Below are 17,982 nucleotides of genomic sequence, written 5' to 3'. Positions count from 1 at the left end.
CTACACTGTCCCTTTAAAACAAACAAAAAAGCTCTTTACCTGACTCACTTTCCAAAGATGTCTAGAAATGCACACATTTTGTGCTCTTGTAGGAAGCAATCACTCCCGCATTGTTGACTACAAATGATCTATAACTTGACTAATCAAAATGTCCACAGTAAAGGGCAATGTTGATAGTGTTAATTAACTAAGGGGGGGAAATCTAGAAAGTTGAGTGATGTTCAATCTCGTGCTTCTCTGTGCGCGCTGTGAAGTGGTAGGTCACACAGTCTCACAGAACAGGACTGCCGAGTGCTGAAGAGCATAGCATGTAAAAATCGTCTGTCCTCGGTTGCAACACTCACTATCCACTTCCAAACTGCCTCTGGAAGGAATGTCAGCACAATGACTGTTTGTCGGGAGTTTAATGAAATGGGTTTCCATGGTCGAGCAGCCGCATACAAGCCTAAGATCACCATGTGCAACGCCAAGTGTCGGCTTGTGTGGTGTAAAGCTCGCCGCCATTGGACTCTGGAGCAGTGGAAATGCGTTCCCTGAAGTGATGAATGCCGCTTCACCATCTGGCAGTCAGACAGATGAATCTGGGTTTGACGGATGCCAAGAGAACGCTACCTGCTTCAATGCATAGTGCCAACTAATGCCCCTTAGTTCCAGTGGAGGGAAATCTTAACGCTACAGCATACAATGATATTCTAGATGATTAGTGCTTCCAACTTTGTGGCAACGGTTTGGGGAAGGCCCTTTCCTGTTTCAGCATGTCAATGCCCCCGTGCACAAAGCGAGGACCATACAGAAATGGTTTGTTGAGATTGGTGTGGAAGAACTTGACTGGCCTGCACAGAGGCCTGACCTCAACCCCATCGAACACCTTTGGGATGAATTGGAACGTCGACTGTGAGCCAGGCCTAATCGCCCAACATCAGTGCCCAACCTCACAAATCCTCCTGTGGCTGAATGGAAGCAAGTCCCCGCAGCAATGTTCCAACATCTAGTGGAAAGCCTTCCCAGGAGAGTGGAGGCTGTTATAGCAGTTAAGGGGGGACCAACTCCATAATAATGCCCAGGATTTTGGAATAATATGTTCGTCATCATTGTATTGCCTATGTAGGCATTTCTCACCACCCCTGCTAAACATAGTAAACACATATTTTCCATGATTTCTCTGTAGCGGTTGTCAAAGCGTTGAACTCCACTGAAATCCAATGAATGTTGTGTCCCAACTGAAAAGTGTGATTTTCCAGAACTGCAGCCTGTACTCTGGGGCGGCAGGTAGCCTAGTAGTTAGAGCGTTGGACTTGTAACCAAAAGGTTGCAAGATCAAATCCCCGAGCTGACAAGGTAAAAATCTGCCGTTCTACCCCTGAACAAGGCAGTTAACCTACTGTTCCAAGGCTGCCATTGAAAATTAGAGTTTGTTCTTAATTGACTTGCCAAGTTGAATAAAGATAAAATATTCAAATCATACAACTGCATCTGGAGTTTCATTCTGAGCATCCTTCCTCCATTCAGACACTGTGGAAATGATAACATGTCCTCACTGTGCATCAGTCACTAGAATGAATGCATCACCAGAGGGGTGCATGTAAAATCTAGAGAATGTGAGAACAACTTTAACCTATCCTATGAAACAGGTGACAGTTTACAGAGTAAAATATGAATTGAAGTTATCTAACGACACTGACACACAATGAATGTACATCAGGACTACTGTAGATGTTATCATATCAGCCATTTCCTTCGCTGTGATTGGATGTTGTACATTTATTTCTATACCCAAGTCATAGAAAATCAACCACATGAGACAGACCGTACATTTCTCATTTTTCGGTTTATTGTTGGCATTATGGTGTGTTTATGTGGTGTGACTGTGTATGTGTGTATATTAGATTTTACACTGCATGTGTACAACACCTTTCATTATTTGGCCACTTTTTGTTTTGTTCTTTTTAATTGACCCTTTTTTGGTTACAATAACACAGAATTACCATGGAATTCAATCTAAATTATTACCACTTTTTTATTTATAGACATGAATTTCAACTTTCAATATCCAAAGGTGAAAAATGAAATAATCAAACCGGATGAAAACGTGGTTTCACATGAAAGATAAGGCTATTCTGTTTTCATGGTAAGAACGCCGCCAACCTGTAAGATCCTCCCAAGCCTTCTACAGCACTTTAATCAGCGTATGGACCTCTGTCTACACACAATAGGAAACCCACCGAATAGATAGCATACCTTCAGAAAAAGTATATATTGATAGATTTATATATAGATTTATATTCATGTTGAAGCTTTTTAAAAGAGTACAGTTAACACTTCTCACACATTATATAAACTACTGAACAGCTTAGAATTCAAAGGCGAAGCCCATCACTGTCCAGACTCACTATGTTGTGAAAAAAGCAAAAGCAGAACTTTAAAAAAAAATCACAATCTTTCCTTATAAAGTTGAAGTACTGTAGATCTGAGGAGAAGACACCTGACCACACAAACTGAATAGAAAAACAGTCAAGTCTAAAACAGTGGTATTGCATTTAAAATGCACAAAGATCTCCTGTACAACTGGCTTCTGCTGTGAGTATAAACATCTAAAGGGCTCAGTGACGTCGTTGTTCCGTTTCCTGTCTTTTTTTGTTGTTATTTTTTCTGTTTTTTTTCTCTTCTTCTTAAAAGATGTACATTAGTGCTGTAAACAGGCACACACAGATCAGAGAGGAGAGATCCTCCTTCATCTCCTCCCTCGTCCTCCTCCTCCTCCATCGTGCTCCTCCTCCGTCCTCGTCCTCCCCCCTCGTCCTTCTCCTCCGTTCTCGTTCTCCTCCTCCCTTGTTCTCCTCCTCCTCCCTCGTTCTCCTCCTCCTCCTCCCTCGTTCTCCTCCCCCTCTATTAGTTCTGTTTTCAACTCTGTCTCAGTCCTGCTGAGAGCGGTGGGGTCCTCGTGTAGAGCTGTCTGCCTGTCCTTCTCCTAACCGTGTCTCTCTGTCCGTCCCCACCACTTCCAACCCCTCCAGAGTCCCATAGATAGTAATATCCAAGGCCGGCAGTGTTCCAATAGAATTCCGGAGGGAATGTTGTCCACAGAGTTCCGTGTTCCGTAGGAGGAATGTCAGTCAGACGTGGTACAGCTAAGGAAATGGAACTTGATGCTCTATTTAGTTTTTGTCGTTTTGACTGATTGCGCAAAGTCATGCGGTCTCTGGTATGTCCACGCGAAAGGAGCTAGCAAACCCTTTTCCTCGCTGCAAGCAGAGAACACATGCTGATTAGGGGTCAAGTTTGTCTGCGAGAGAGAATGGATTACAGACAGTGCATCTACAGCAACCTTCATTTATTTACTCAGTGTTGTAAGACAGTCAATGAAACAAGGTTAGGAAGATTAGGAAGCCCTTTCATTCGTTCTCTTGTAGAATCATTTCAATCCGCTCAGTGAAATCACTCATGGATAATGCGTGGGAATATGGGTCTGCGTCTCTGAATTTATTGCACGCCCAATTTATTTAGGATAGCAACAATGAGTCTTAACTCAAAATGGGCCACGGCCGACATAGGAAAAAATAGAGCTACCCCTCCCCCCACACCCCTTTCCCCCTCCGCATGACAGCTCAACAATCCCCCAGCTAGCAGCGGCTCTATGTCATCTCTGTTTGATTAGGGTAATGACCGACCCGGTATCCGCCACAGGGCCTCGCCTGGGCCGCCGTCTCTGGCTACAAAGGGCTCTGTGTGTCCGGATTACTTTATCAGATTAGGGAAAGACACAGCCTCTTAGTATCATGAGACTATCCCCCCTATTCCCACCTGTTATCCCCTTACCAGACCCCCTAACAGACATCCCCTAAACAAGGAATGTCTTGTGGTGATTAACTCTACGACCATGTTTAGTCCATGAGACAGAGAGGAGGAGGAGGGGGTTTAGACAGAGAGGAAGGTGCCATCTTTATCTTTATGGAGTCTCTACCTCATCTGTATTCATCAGAGGTAGTGCTTTGATACAAATATAAATGCTGGTATGCCTGTCAAATGTTTTCCCTTTTGCCGCATGCCGCGGCTGTGTATTGCGGTAGTAGGTGAGACAGCGTGACTCCAGCAGTTTGAACATTTTGAGCGTGTTGTGTAGAGAGATGAAAGAAACGGGGAACACTTAAGGCGGCACTTGACAAAATTATAATTAAGCATTATCACCAAATTGCAGTGATGAGTATGCTTCTCTTTCTGCCCTTTCAAAGGGGAGTTTCGAAACAGAAATTCCTTATGGAAATATGCCTCTTCTTCCATCTGCTTTCCTCAATTATCTAAAACGGTTTTAATCCTAGGAGCTAGAGTAATACCATCAGATGAATACGAACGAGAGGGTAATCTCTTAGCCTCTATTCTTTTAAACAGATTAAAAACACTCCTTTTTTTTCATTCCCTTTCTGAGCGAGGGAAGCAGCTTGTACGCGAACACATCCATCTCCCCATAATGAGACAGAGCTATACATCATGTTAACGTCTCAGCGATGTCAAAGCTCTCTTATGGATCCCAAACTGTACTCTAATTGATCATGGCACATTTAATTCAAAAGGCACATAGATGGGGCTGCTGGTGGTGGAAGGAGGGATTGAATTGATATGGAAAACTGTGACGGAGGATAAGATCGTCACAGATAGAGAGAGTGATAATGAGGATGTGTGAAAGGAAGAGAGAGAGCTAGTTCAAGTCTGACAAGGGGGGTGAATTAGATGGGTCAGTGGACTTGAAATAATTTCATGGCACTTCGAGCCAATGGGGGAACAATGTAATTTGATTTTTTTTGTTTTGTATTGTTCAAGTCAATCAATCGTCAGATCAGGTTCGGTTGGTTGAGAGAGTAGAGCGGGTTAGCTACAGAGCTGCCGTGCAAATCGGATACTCACTCAAATAGGCAGGTTTGTAAGGCGCTCGCGTGCTAGACAGAAGCGCCTCAAACTCTTTCCTCTCTAGCGTGGCTTGGTTGGCGTGGGTGGCATGGTGGTGGCTGAGGTGGAGGTGGTTTTTGTGGTGGTTTTGGTAGTGGTTTTGGTAGAGGTGGCTGAGGGGCGTCTCTTTGCCAAAGGTGGAGAATGACTTATCGCCCGTTTGCTCTTGGCTTTCAAATACCTCAGTGTTCGGCACGGAGTCCATGCCTGGCACGTGCAGGTTGCTACGGTAGTCTGCTGCCTGGCGCCCGTCGGAGGGCACGAAGGAGGGCATCCAGCAGCGGTCGGAGTGGCCCAGAGCCTTGCACTCCTCTGTGCAGTTAGAGAAGAGATCAGCGCCTGGGAAGTGAGGGAGGACAGAAGAAGAGGGGGGAAGGAGGGAGAGTGGAGAGATAGTGGTCATAAAGGGCACACTCCGTTCATATTCAAACAAGGTAAAAAGGAAGCAGGAGAAACAAGCACACACACACAAACACAAGCTGCTGTGTGTGTGTGTGTGTGTGTGTGTGTGTGTGTGTGTGTGTGTGTGTGTGTGTGTGTGTGTGTGTGTGTGTGTGTGTGTGTGTGTGTGTGTGTGTGTGTGTGTGTGTGTGTGTGTGTGTGTGTGTGTGTGTGTATGTGTTTGTGTGTGTGTGTGCGCATGCGGGTGTAGACTCAGATATCTTATTCCTCGTCACATGGTTCTCTCTTTCACCATATGAGATCAAAGCCAGCCCCCATCTAATGAAACAGCAGTGTACGTGGTGAGAGATAAACTCTCAGCCTCGCTGCACAGCAAAAACACCCTAGGAAGCCCAGCATGCACAGGGAAAGGTCAGAAGGTCTTTCTACCCGCGTCTTTCTACCGATACACTAGAGAGATTCAAGCAAAAACAGCCCTTTGTGAAAACCAACCAAGACTTCTAAAATACACAGTAAAGTTGTACATGCAATACATGATACTTCAAGTTCTAAGAGGGATGCGTATTCATGTATTATGTACGATGTGTGTTGTATTTATTTGAATTTTTTTGCCATTTGAAAATAGAGAAACAGGCTAAATTCATTGAATCATTGGCTGAGGTTGGAGGTTGAGAGATCAGTAAAGGGATAGTATTTTCCTGTCCCTCTATGGTAGTCTCTCTCTCTCTGTGATCTCTCAGCAGGTCTGACTGGTCACGCTGAGTGAGAGACGTGTTTATAACCATTAACACCACACTACTACACTCTCAGAGCTTATTGTGACCAAGGTATTGGATCATGGAAACCACGGGCTCAAAATGATTGGATTTCCTCGGTTATTCACATCCTTTCAAACTGGCCATGCAATTACATCAAACGAATGATTGCAAGATCAACAACTGTTGAAATAAACCAGAGTCCATCAGCATTTTGTCAAAGAGGACGTTCATTCTGAGGTTATTCTTCATGAATGTGCAAGTGAGCCCATTAAGAGGACCACAATGGAAATAAGTCCCAGACTATATTGTGTGTTATCCTCGATGATTTTATTAATGTGAATGTATGGCTTTTAAGTTTTTTGTGTGCTTGTTTTTTAAAATGGTCGAATTAATAAACTAAATTAAAAGCCTGTGAATAACAAATCAAATCAATGTATGATTCAATTCGGATAGATACTAATATTTTGGGATTAAGCAAAACCAGGGTTTTTCCAAACTTAATCTGTATCAGTCGTAGTCCATGGTTTAGTCTACGTTTTTAAGTCAAACATACTGTAAGTCCTTTGTTGTGTGTGTCTGAGTAAAACCCAAACTGCTCACCAACAGTATCCTCAGATAATCCTATGATATAGACTGATTAAGCTTCAGACTGCTGTGTGTGTGTGTGTGTGTGTGTGTGTGTGTGTGTGTGTGTGTGTGTGTGTGTGTGTGTGTGTGTGTGTGTGTGTGTGTGTGTGTGTGTGTGTGTGTGTGTGTGTGTGTGTGTGTGTGTTCGTGCGTGCGTGTGTTTCCACGGGTCAGCATAGGGAGAATTTGCTGTTACAAAGAGGATTAATTTGGCTCGGCGTCGTTAACCTCTTGGGAAAACGCCGAGGTTCCTAACGAGAGAGTTTGTTATTAAATATTAACAAACACCATAAATACACCATCACGTTGAGTGTCAGCACAGAAAGTTTAAGTTTGACCTATGACATTATGTATCTACTAATAGAGACTCCATACGCAATAGATCAATGAGTGGTTTCGGTAACACTTAATTTGGAAAGTCCGTCTGTAGATGCTCTACAGACTATCTACAGACTATCAGTAACATTTCAACTAACTATCTACTAACCCTAACTTTAACCCGTATCCTAACCCTAAATGTAACCATAACCCTTATTCTTAGCCTAACCCTAATCCTAACCTTAGCCAGCAGTTGCTTATCAACAGATAGTTTGTTGATAGTATGACCACCTGTAGAGGATCTACAGATGGACTATCCAAATAGTGTGGCCGTGTTTTCTACCATACATTTACCACTCATTTCAGTGGTACCTGCACTTCTTTAGATAATCACCAAAGCAATGTAACAATAACCTGTGACCCTGGATACTGAACATATTTCCATATCCAACAATCACACGAGGCTTTTGAATATGAATTTCTTTTGCATTTTAAATAGGGCCCGTGCAATGGCAATTAGAGTCTGGAGAAGTGATAAGGCACACAAGCACACAAGCACACACACACACACACACACACACACACACACACACACACACACACACACACACACACACACACACACACACACACACACACACACACACACACACACACACACACACACACTCCGAGGGAAGCGTCTCCGCTACAAAGCCAGATCAAGACTTTTTGATATTTCTTGACATTTTAGCAGATTAGATGTTCCCTGAGGCACATTAGGTGTATCTTCAGAAGAAAAAAACTACGAAAGGAAAAACACCACTGTGTATCGAATTGACCTGTCATCATAAAGCTGAAGGTTTATTAAAAGATGTGAATGAATATCCACATTATTTCTGGGCCGTAGTACTTTAACGATTTTACCGATCAAACATGAGAAAAGAATTACAGCCCCAGTCGAAGGCTATATAGTACATCAGTCTGACTTTAATATGCACTGAAAGCACTGTGTCAACACGTCTCTCCCTTATTCAGAGAGAGAGAGAGAGAGAGAGAGAGAGAGAGAGAGAGAGAGAGAGAGAGAGAGAGAGAGAGAGAGAGAGAGAGAGAGAAATGAAGATTGTTCAAGGGAGAGAGACTGTAAATGCACTGACCCCCTACTTTATTGTGTACGTCTCTATCTTCTGATTCTGCATGGCTCTCGCACAGGGCAAACAGCAGTCTTGATAATAACCTTCATTTGGTAATTGGTATGCAGAGGTCTGAAAATGAATTACTGATCAGCGAGCTGTTACCACAGCGATAACGTGAACCGCAGGCCTAAGGAGGGATTCGCCACGGCAACTGGGGGAATGGGGAGGGGGAAAGATGGAGAGGGGGATATTGAGGTGGGAAGGAATGTCAATTCCAAAGTTCCAAAACAGTATGGTGACAATGTTTCCATAATAACAGTCTATATAAGATAAGCTATGTCATCTCTGATACCAGAAGAGTACCAGAAGTTCCAAAACAGTATGGTGACAATGTTTCCATAATACCAGTCTATATAAGATAAGCTATGTCATCTCTGATACCAGAAGAGTACTCTACTTATTCCATCTAATATCAACAAACCTATATTCACCTAAATGATCACCATTTTCAATGACAATCACAGTGCTATAGTTACCCTATGGTTCACCCTGTCCTCATTACATTTGGGAATGTTTCATGGAAAATGAAACATGTAATTAAGAAAAACCATGAGGTTTTGACATGTCAGCAAACTCAATTATCACTTATCAAATAAGCGCAGTGATTTCCAAGTGTTGTGCAAGCAGACGATGCTAAGCCATGCTATCAATTATCCTAATCAAACAAAGACTAAATGCACAGCAATTAATCTCTTTAAAGACATTAAGCTCTCTGATAATTCCATAACAAAGCAACAGTAGCCTATTGCCATACAAGGATACTCAAAGTCAAACGCAAAGAGAGCAAAGTCCACTCAATACCACACCATGGAGTCAACACTTAGCATTAGGAGTCTGGTCAAGCCCTCCATGAAGTAAAGAAGGGTTCTATGAACAAGGAAGTATAGCTCCTGTAGTCTCTGTATCGAAGAAGCTAATACTAGCCTGTAGCATCTAATATGGCTAAAACGTATGTAGAAATCAACCACCTAAATAAATGCCTTTTGGTTGAACATCAAAGGTGTTCAATCTGAGAAGTGACTTTATAAAGAAGTCCAAGCTAACCAGATACAACTTTAAAAGAAAAGTAGGCTAAATAAAACAGGATGCTTCGTTAAAAACGTCTGTGTATATCCACAGGCTTACAATAGTGGCATTGTTATTTCTAGACATGGCTCATTTCGCATGATGTGGGTTCACCCTCTGGGCTGACCATGTTGCTATCTAAAAAACCATAGGCATTGACACACACACACACACACACACAGACGCGGCTGGACCAAAGCAACCACACGGATTAATGAAGAGATAACGGAATTCATAGCTGAGAAGACCGATTGTAAAAACCCGGTATGTGATCCTTTAGGTAGAGCAGATAAAAGCTGACGGGCAATCAGGAATGCGGTCAGTGCGGTGGTACGGGCCTATGGCGGGCGGCAGCACCCAGCGCAGTCAATTAATCAATCGTTTGTTTGTCTGCGACCGCAACTTATTTGGTCCCGTTCCCACACCAGACCGCACCGCCCAATGACAAGCCTACCGGTCCTCGTTATGAATTCCGTCACGTTTCCGTCATGTGGTCCCTAGCAGCGGGCCCACCCTCATTAACCACCTTGCATTTTTACTAACAACAGGCTTAAATTCAGCAGAACGTCATTGTCTCAAAACATTAACGAGATTGAGCTACAGCCAGGAGAGCGAATGCACATTCACAGGAGACTAAAATATACGAAAAACAGCCCACTGTTATAGTTGTATAAACCAGAAGAGTTAGAAAAACACTATAGGCAATATTTTATAAGTCCTAAGCACATTTTCAACATTTGAGATGGAGAGAATGAGTATGGCACGACTAGTCTGGAACTCTGAAAGCAGCCGATATTCGTGCAGCTCATAATGAGTCGCTTACATTTCAGCACCACAATGGGAAGAGAGCAGTGGTGATAACAGAGAAACGGCAGCCACGGGATCTGGATGACGAGAGAGCAACAAGCCGCACAACCAGCCAAGAACTAACAAGGGGACAGTGGTGGATGAACTTACCCGTAGAGTGACCTCGATTGGTGGCGTCATGGTCACTGTCGCCCTGTTCGCTGTCACCGTGACCACTGTCTTTAGAGCTAACGAGATCCGCTTCTTGGAAAGCCGAACTGGGCACAGAATAGGGGAAGAATAAAGAACATTGAAGACTGAAGTGTATTGAAGATAGTGGTGGGCCTCATTTATTTTCAAACGTATGTAAAAAATAATACAAAATAAAAAGTTGACAAAAAAATGACGCAATGTCAATATCACAATCTTCATCGTCATCATAATTCATTATCCTGCACTTCATTATCATCATAATTGATTGGGAGTGTATTCACAGGTGGGCAGCGCCAGAAAGAAAACCATTCCTAGGTATTGAGTCTTGTTGGCATGCTTGTGGTTTGTAGAGTCCCTCCCCTCTGGCATTGAATGGCCACTCTAAACCACACTCTCAATCACATCACTCGCAGGGCACCAGGTGTGCGTGCTCGTGCTCCTTACCTGTTCACACGCCGAGGTCTGTCCACCAGGTAACTGAGTTCGGCTCGCTGATGTTTGGTCTGAAAGAGATAGGCGGGACATTCCTGTGTTTGGGACGTGTTGGTATTTGATAATCAAAATAGGATGTTCATGAGAACACAAAATAACAATAATTAAATCTGGTAAAGGAAAGGGGGACACCTAGTCAATTGTACAACGGAATGCATTCAACTGAAATGCGTCTTCCGCATTTAACCCAACCCCTCTGAATCAGAGGTATATATTATATATATATATATATATATATATATATATATATATATATATATATATATATATATATATATATATATATATATGATATATATATGATATATATATATATATATATATATATATATATATATGATATATAAGATATATGATATCTTATTGATATTTGACGTTAGATTTGAAGTGATGTTCTGATCTAGGCCTATATTTTGAGAGGTGCCGTTTTAGGCCTCCTACCCGAGAGCATAGATAGATACCTACTAATACCTACTGCCAGGGAGAAAATTAAGTGGTGCACCTATTCAGGCTGCCGCAACTATAGACAGATCTTTGTTTTAGTGCGACTCAGCACGATCGTGACTGGTGTGCGTAATGTGTGTGTTCTCACAGGGGACATGGTCATTGCGCAGACAACAGAAACACAGAAACACACACACACACCAGCCTTCAAGGCGCCCATATATTAGCCTCATTTACGCTTATCTTATTCCAAATCCAGCCTACTTCAAAATCACTTCTGAGCAGAACATAAACATGCAATCATTACTATTGCAATGATAATCTATCTCCCGCAGGACTGCCAACCGCAACATGTCAGCAACTAGCAATCATGTTCGGTTGAATTGCCGTTCCGGAAATTAATTGCAGGATATGCAGGATTATGTATTATGGAAAATAACAAACATATTTGTAGAGGACTCTGTTTAAACAATGGGGTGATGCAACATACAGGAAGTTATCGTCAATTTTAGGGATGCTTAATTAATTAACTTCCCTGGCAATGCGTAATGCATCTTATTTTTGATGACATTTTATCTACATACTAATAGCAGCAGTGAGGATGTTTTTAAACAAGCATATGTTTGCGGTTATCTCAATCTATATGCAATATACTGATAGCAATTACATGCTGTGGGTTTTTGGGGTTCGAAGGTATGAGAGGACTCTTACCTCGCTTGATAAAATGCTGCCGTTTGATATGATGTCGGGTTGCTGGTCAGTGTACCCTGTCACTATGGCCCCGCACGGGTTGTGTTCCGTGTCTGTGCTCCTAGATGGGCTACACGGCTTTAGGAACATGAGGTCGGTTTTGGCAGACTCCGGTGTCAGACATACCTGGTAGCAATAGTTCTGGTTTTGGTGGTGAGAGCCGAAGCTCCCGGACTCTTCCACGGGCACTTGGGCTGTACCGGCCCCGGTGACGTTGGCGCTCTGCACCAGCATGATATCAGACTTGCTGAGCTTTTTCTTGCGGGCTCGCGCATGCCTGCTGCAGCATGTGGCGCACACGAGGCAACAATCACTGGTGAGGCACGTGTAGATATTTAGCTTTTTGTCCTTCTGGCAGCGCACGGCCAGCACGATCATAGCCAGGAGGAAGATGAAGGAGACAGAGCCCAGGGCGATGATGAGGATGAGGGTGAGGTCCAGAGTGGTCTCCTTGGACTTGGCGGTGCCCCTCTCCCGGTGGTCCTCCACCACGCTGTCCACCAGCACCACGAACACACTGGCGGTGGAGGAGAGGGGTGGCTGGCCGTGGTCCCTCACCTCTATCAACAGGTCATACATCTGGTTCGGGTCCCGCTTGGTTGAGACGCGCCGGGCAGTGCGCAGCTCTCCTGTCCTCCAGTCCATACGGAACATGCCGTTCTCGTTCCCCCTCTGGATGCTGTAGGAGAGCCGTGCGTTCTCGCCGTCATCTGCGTCCATGGCGACGATACGGGTCACCAGGTAGCCAGGCTCAGCGGAGCGGGGCAGCGGCTCTCTCGCAGTGCCATTTTTACCCAGAGGAGCAATGACTGAGGGAGGGTTGTCATTCTGGTCTACGATGATCACTTTGACCGTGGCGTTCGAGGAGAGCTCGGGGCTACCTGCATCTTTCGCCTGAACCGTGAAAGTGAAGTCTTTAAGCTGCTCGTAATCGAATGATCTGAGTGCGTAAAGGTAGCCCGTTTCCTCGTTGATTGACACATATGTTTTCACAGACATACCCTGAATATCACAATCCATTATGGAGTAACTAATTAGAGCGTTCTGTCCAACGTCTGGGTCCAAAGCTGTCACAGCGTGGATATAAGCTCCTGGCACATTATTTTCAGTCACATACACATCATATATGGGCTGCGTAAACGTTGGGGCATTGTCATTTTCATCCGACACTTGCACTTTGATTGATTTACTGGTTGCGAGGGAAGGGCTCCCTGTATCCTTGGCAACTACAGTCACTGAATAAGAGTCAGCATTCTCCCTATTTAGAGGTCCGTCTGTTACAATGGTGAAATAGTTCCTAAAGGAGGGTTTGAGTTTGAACGGGACATCACCGAGGATTTCAACATGAATCTTTCCGTTTTCCTCGGCATCTTTGTCCGTCACGCTCAGCAGGGCTATAACGGTTCCTGGGGCTGCCCTCTCGCTCACCGACTCAGTCACGGTGCTAAAGGTGATATCAGGAGCATTATCATTTACGTCTGTCACTTTCACCAGAACTTTACAGTGTGCAGCCACGGCATTGGGTCCAAGATCTTTCGCCTGAACGAATATTTGATATAAGCTGCTCTCTTCAAAATCCACCTCGCCGCACACCTCGATTCGTCCAGTGCGCGCGTCTATGGCGAACAGATCCTTGACGCGGCTGGAGATGTGGTTACTGAATGAATACACTATCTCCCCGTTCTGCCCCTCGTCCAAGTCGGTGGCGTTCAGTTGGATAACGAGGGTCCCCACCGGTGCGTTCTCCTGAAGGCTCACCGAATACACCGGCTGGTCAAACACGGGCACGTTGTCGTTAGAATCCAGCACTTTGACCACCAGCAGAGCAGTGCCTGTCCGTGGAGGTTGCCCCCCGTCTACCGCAGTTAGCACGTACCTGTGGGCCGCCTGCTGCTCCCTGTCCAGCGGCTTCTCCAGCACCAGCTCTGCGAATTTGTTCCCGTCAGTCTGCGTCTGCACATCCAGGTAGAAGTAGTTATTGGTGGTGATGTCGTATGTGCGCAGCGCGTTGGAGCCCACGTCCGGATCGAATGCACTCTCAAGAGGGAACCGGGTACCGGGGGTAGCGCTCTCTGAAATCTCCACGGTGATGTCGGTCTCGGGGAAGCTGGGCGGATTGTCATTGATATCCACGACCTCTATCTCCACGCGGAACAGCTCGAGTGGGTTCTCCAGAAACACTTCAAGGTGTAATAGGCAGCTGGCACTCTGCTTGCAGATCTGCTCCCGGTCAATTCTTTCGTTGACGAACAGAATCCCGTTCTCCATGTTCACTTCCAGGTACGGCGTCCGCGAGCTAGGCACCACCTGGAAGCGCCGCGAGGCGATTTTGGTCATGTCCAGTCCAAGGTCCTCGGCGATATTCCCTACGAACGTGCCGTGATCCGCCTCCTCTGGCACAGAGTAGCGTATCTGCGAGACCACTCCATTTGTAATACACAGAAGAAGGAATAGCACAATCATCGCCAAAGAACAAGTGTACTTTGGAAAAAATCTTATCCTTTTTTATTTAACGCGTCAATTCCCATTACCATTAGTCCAAGGAAAGTCCCCAAAATGTATAAGGCTTTGGGAGAAAAAAAATTGTCTTTTAGTAGTCCCGTCAACCGTGGACCATCTTTGTGATGGTTAATGCAGGTCTGATTACACCCAAAAGCCTGTCTTCACTGCCAAATCAACAAGCTCTGGGCTACTTCAGATGCGTCCGTTTATGGCAGCAGTGCACATTCCAATGATGCGCAGTGCTATTTAAGTGATGAGGAGATTACTCTAAATGCATATATCAATTTTAAAACATCATAATCCGTACCATGCACGTAATCGATGCATTTTGTCATGAGCTTTTTCTAATTATGCCTATTCACAAACAGCCACTGTTGTCTGACTTTCTCTCTCTCTCTCTCCGTGATATCTGCTCCTTATAGCGCACACACTGCTGCGGTCTCCTCTCCGACAACTGAATGCTGTTCACTCAACTATTCGCTTTTTCCGCAGCGCACCTACTCTACCAGCCAACGGGATCTTCGGGCACCAGCAGAGATCACTCCTCATTGGACGTTTGGGACGTCTGTTAACAGTGGACAGCGCTCTATGTGATGTGACGCTCCCCGCCTAGTTGCTGGTTCGAGCTGAATACCTAACGAGGAAGATACATTTGAGAGGGGAGGAAGTTTGGGGTTTTATTGTTTTTAACAAAACCACAACGCACCATTTCTTGTTTTTTAGGAAAACGTAACACAATAATTAATTACATGATTGTCATTGATTGATGTGTAGACTATTTGTTTGAGGATAATGTATGGAAATGCGAGATGAATAGGCCAGATATGAGTCAATCACGTATATTCTGATGAGGCGTGCACGCACCACAGTGTGAGTATTCCTCATGCAGCCAGCAGCCTACTCCTTTTTAACTGCGCTCACACTAAACAGGGATACTTGTTTGCAATATTTCTGAGCCTCTATCGACACAAGGGGTAAACCACAGACCTTACGCGTCCCCTAGCGGCCAAGAGAGAAACATCAAATACAGTTCACCGGTTCAAATCTCGCCTAGTATGACATAGGTTACACATATCTCATTTTCATTTTTGTGTGTTGTTTCCTTTGTTACGATGTGCTGATAAAGCTGGATGAAAAAGATCCAACATCACAGGAGCTGTCCGTGACGTCAGACAGTACCAAAACGCACATTCACAGGCAAGACATACAAAGAAAGTGATTCATACACAAGACAAATATATTGTAACTTAAGTGGAAATTGGCCTGGAATAGTGCACATGCTTTATCTAAAGTGTAGTGCATTATTAGATGATCAATGTAGGAATTCTATTGAAATCTAATCTAATGGAAAAAAAGAACAAGGCCATATGTTAATGTTATAGAGGGGAGTATGTACACCAGCCTGGATGGACTGAATGGAGTGCTATGTCTGAGATCTAACTTTAGAGTGCCCATTGTGGTGAGTGGTACACCGATGACGCATCACATATTGTGAGGCATTGGTTACTATTCTGGATGTACTTTTACTTCTAATGAAATAAAATGAATTCATCCCAATACTCTTACACAACAGCCTTTTCCTGTGTGTTTTTATTTGCTATCACTGATTTGAAAGGACTTGATAGATTGCTGGCAGTCTATGGGGGTCTCTCTCTCTCTCCCTCTCCCTCTCATATAAAGCCCTCATAAATATGTCATATAAAAGTATTCATTGCCTGGTCCTCAGAGGTCTGTGTTTCTAAGGATTGTACTGGTAAACAGCTAATGACTTGGTCAGTGTTTGGAGTGGGGTAAAGTTGCCCCTGGACACTGATCTGAGCTCATTTTTGTATTTCTCTCCCCTATGTTTTAAGGTTAGGAATGTGGCAGGGTAAACTGATCCTAGATCTGTGCCTGTGGGCTGATTCCACCCAGAGCCATTCCAGTGGGCATGGACTGATGAACACAGGTGATAAGAGGGGGACCCTGTTCAGGCTGCCAGAGACCAAGAGCTCCCCCTAGTGAGCAACAACGCCACTACACCCTTTCTCCCCCTTTTGCACTACTTCCTCTTATCCTCGTTGATCCAAAAAGGGGACATTTCAGATTTCCTGCATGGGCTCCAGCAAAGGAACCTACCACACATTTTAGCAGGCAATTGGCAATTGCCAAAGCAATTGCAAATTGCAAATCATGATATGCCACGGGAGGGTCAACATCAGTTGCATCCAAGGGGAGATCTTCTCCTAAAATCAAGTCACATCAAACTAGGAGAGTCTATCCGACGTGCTGCTGTACACTCTCATAGACAGGTGAGAGTGCTACAAGTGTGTGTGTTGGGGGGGGGGGGGGGGGGGGGGGCTCCATTAATATTTTAGAACATTTACTGATTTGAATATAAATCTGATTATCTCTTCCTCTCTCTCTGTTCATAGGAATGGAAGGCAAAGCCTCTCTCCTCAAACAAAAAAAACTCAACTGTGTTCTCAAGGCTCCTGTTCAATGTTGAGGATGTTCTACTTTAACAGCATGTGGCTTTCTACCTTTGAAGAAATAGCTTGCTGACAGTGAGGTGATTGTTGCCTTTCTCAACGGATATCCACTCCACTGATATTCATTGACTTGCTTTCTTCATCGGCTGTGTAAGACACAATACAGGAAAAAAGCTTTTTTACTGCCACTAGTTTCTACGAAACCATTGTTTGTGCGGTACCTGAGCCGTGCTCAATCCACCACTCCCTACGGGCTACAACATACAACACAATCCACCACTCCCTACGGGCTACAACATACAACACAATCCACCACTCCCTACGGGCTACAACATACAACACAATCCACCACTCCCTACGGGCTACAACATACAACAGAATCCACCACTCCCTACGGGCTACAACATACAACACAATCCACCGCTCCCTACGGGCTACAACATACAACACAATCCACCACTCCCTACGGGCTACAACATACAACACAATCCACCACTCCCTACGGGCTACAACATACAACACAATCCACCGCTCCCTACGGGCTACAACATACAACACAATCCACCACTCCCTACGGGCTACAACATACAACAGAATCCACCACTCCCTACGGGCTACAACATACAACACAATCCACCACTCCCTACGGGCTACAACATACAACACAATCCACCACTCCCTACGGGCTACAACATACAACACAATCCACCACTCCCTACGGGCTACAACATACAACACAATCCACCACTCCCTACGGGCTACAACATACAACACAATCCACCGCTCCCTACGGGCTACAACATACAACACAATCCACCACTCCCTACGGGCTACAACATTCAACACAAGCCACCACTCCCTACGGGCTACAACATACAACAGAATCCACCACTCCCTACGGGCTACAACATACAACACAATCCACCACTCCCTACGGGCTACAACATACAACACAATCCACCACTCCCTACGGGCTACAACATACAACACAATCCACCGCTCCCTACGGGCTACAACATACAACACAATCCACCACTC

General features: G+C 44.7%; 1 protein-coding gene across 2 annotated transcripts; it reads right to left on the bottom strand.

The window, feature by feature from the left end:
* Positions 1-1,822: 1,822 nt before the first annotated feature.
* On the bottom strand, positions 1,823-14,915 carry LOC120062306 (protocadherin-10-like). 2 transcript variants are annotated; one of them, XM_039012169.1, is made up of 5 exons: positions 11,933-14,915; positions 10,730-10,788; positions 10,244-10,350; positions 4,900-5,280; positions 1,823-3,242 (listed from the first exon to the last, which is right to left on the bottom strand). In XM_039012169.1, exons 1-5 carry the CDS (start codon positions 14,432-14,434, stop codon positions 3,223-3,225), a joined length of 3,069 nt encoding a protein of 1,022 aa, XP_038868097.1. In that variant the 5' UTR covers positions 14,435-14,915; the 3' UTR covers positions 1,823-3,222. The 2 variants fall into 2 exon arrangements, with proteins under 2 accessions (XP_038868097.1, XP_038868098.1); XM_039012170.1 differs by having other exon boundaries at positions 12,098-14,915.
* Between the last annotated feature and the right edge of the window lie 3,067 nt (positions 14,916-17,982).

Source organism: Salvelinus namaycush, chromosome 17 (assembly GCF_016432855.1).
Source record: "Salvelinus namaycush isolate Seneca chromosome 17, SaNama_1.0, whole genome shotgun sequence".
NCBI classification, from domain to species: domain Eukaryota; kingdom Metazoa; phylum Chordata; class Actinopteri; order Salmoniformes; family Salmonidae; genus Salvelinus; species Salvelinus namaycush.
The sequence above is the reverse complement of the archived record's forward strand: the minus strand, read 5'-3'. Positions and strand labels throughout refer to the sequence as shown.

What these genes read in the sequence shown, in the direction of transcription:
- LOC120062306 (XM_039012169.1), bottom strand. Translation starts at nt 14,434, where the DNA reads ATGATTGTGCTATTCCTTCTTCTGTGTATTACAAATGGAGTGGTCTCG. An exon ending in GCAGCATTTTATCAAGCGAG is followed by an intron (nt 10,789 to 11,932) that starts GTAAGAGTCCTC and finishes TATCTCTTTCAG; the next exon opens with ACCAAACATCAGCGAGCCGA. An exon ending in CAATCGAGGTCACTCTACGG is followed by an intron (nt 5,281 to 10,243) that starts GTAAGTTCATCC and finishes CTCACTTCCCAG; the next exon opens with GCGCTGATCTCTTCTCTAAC.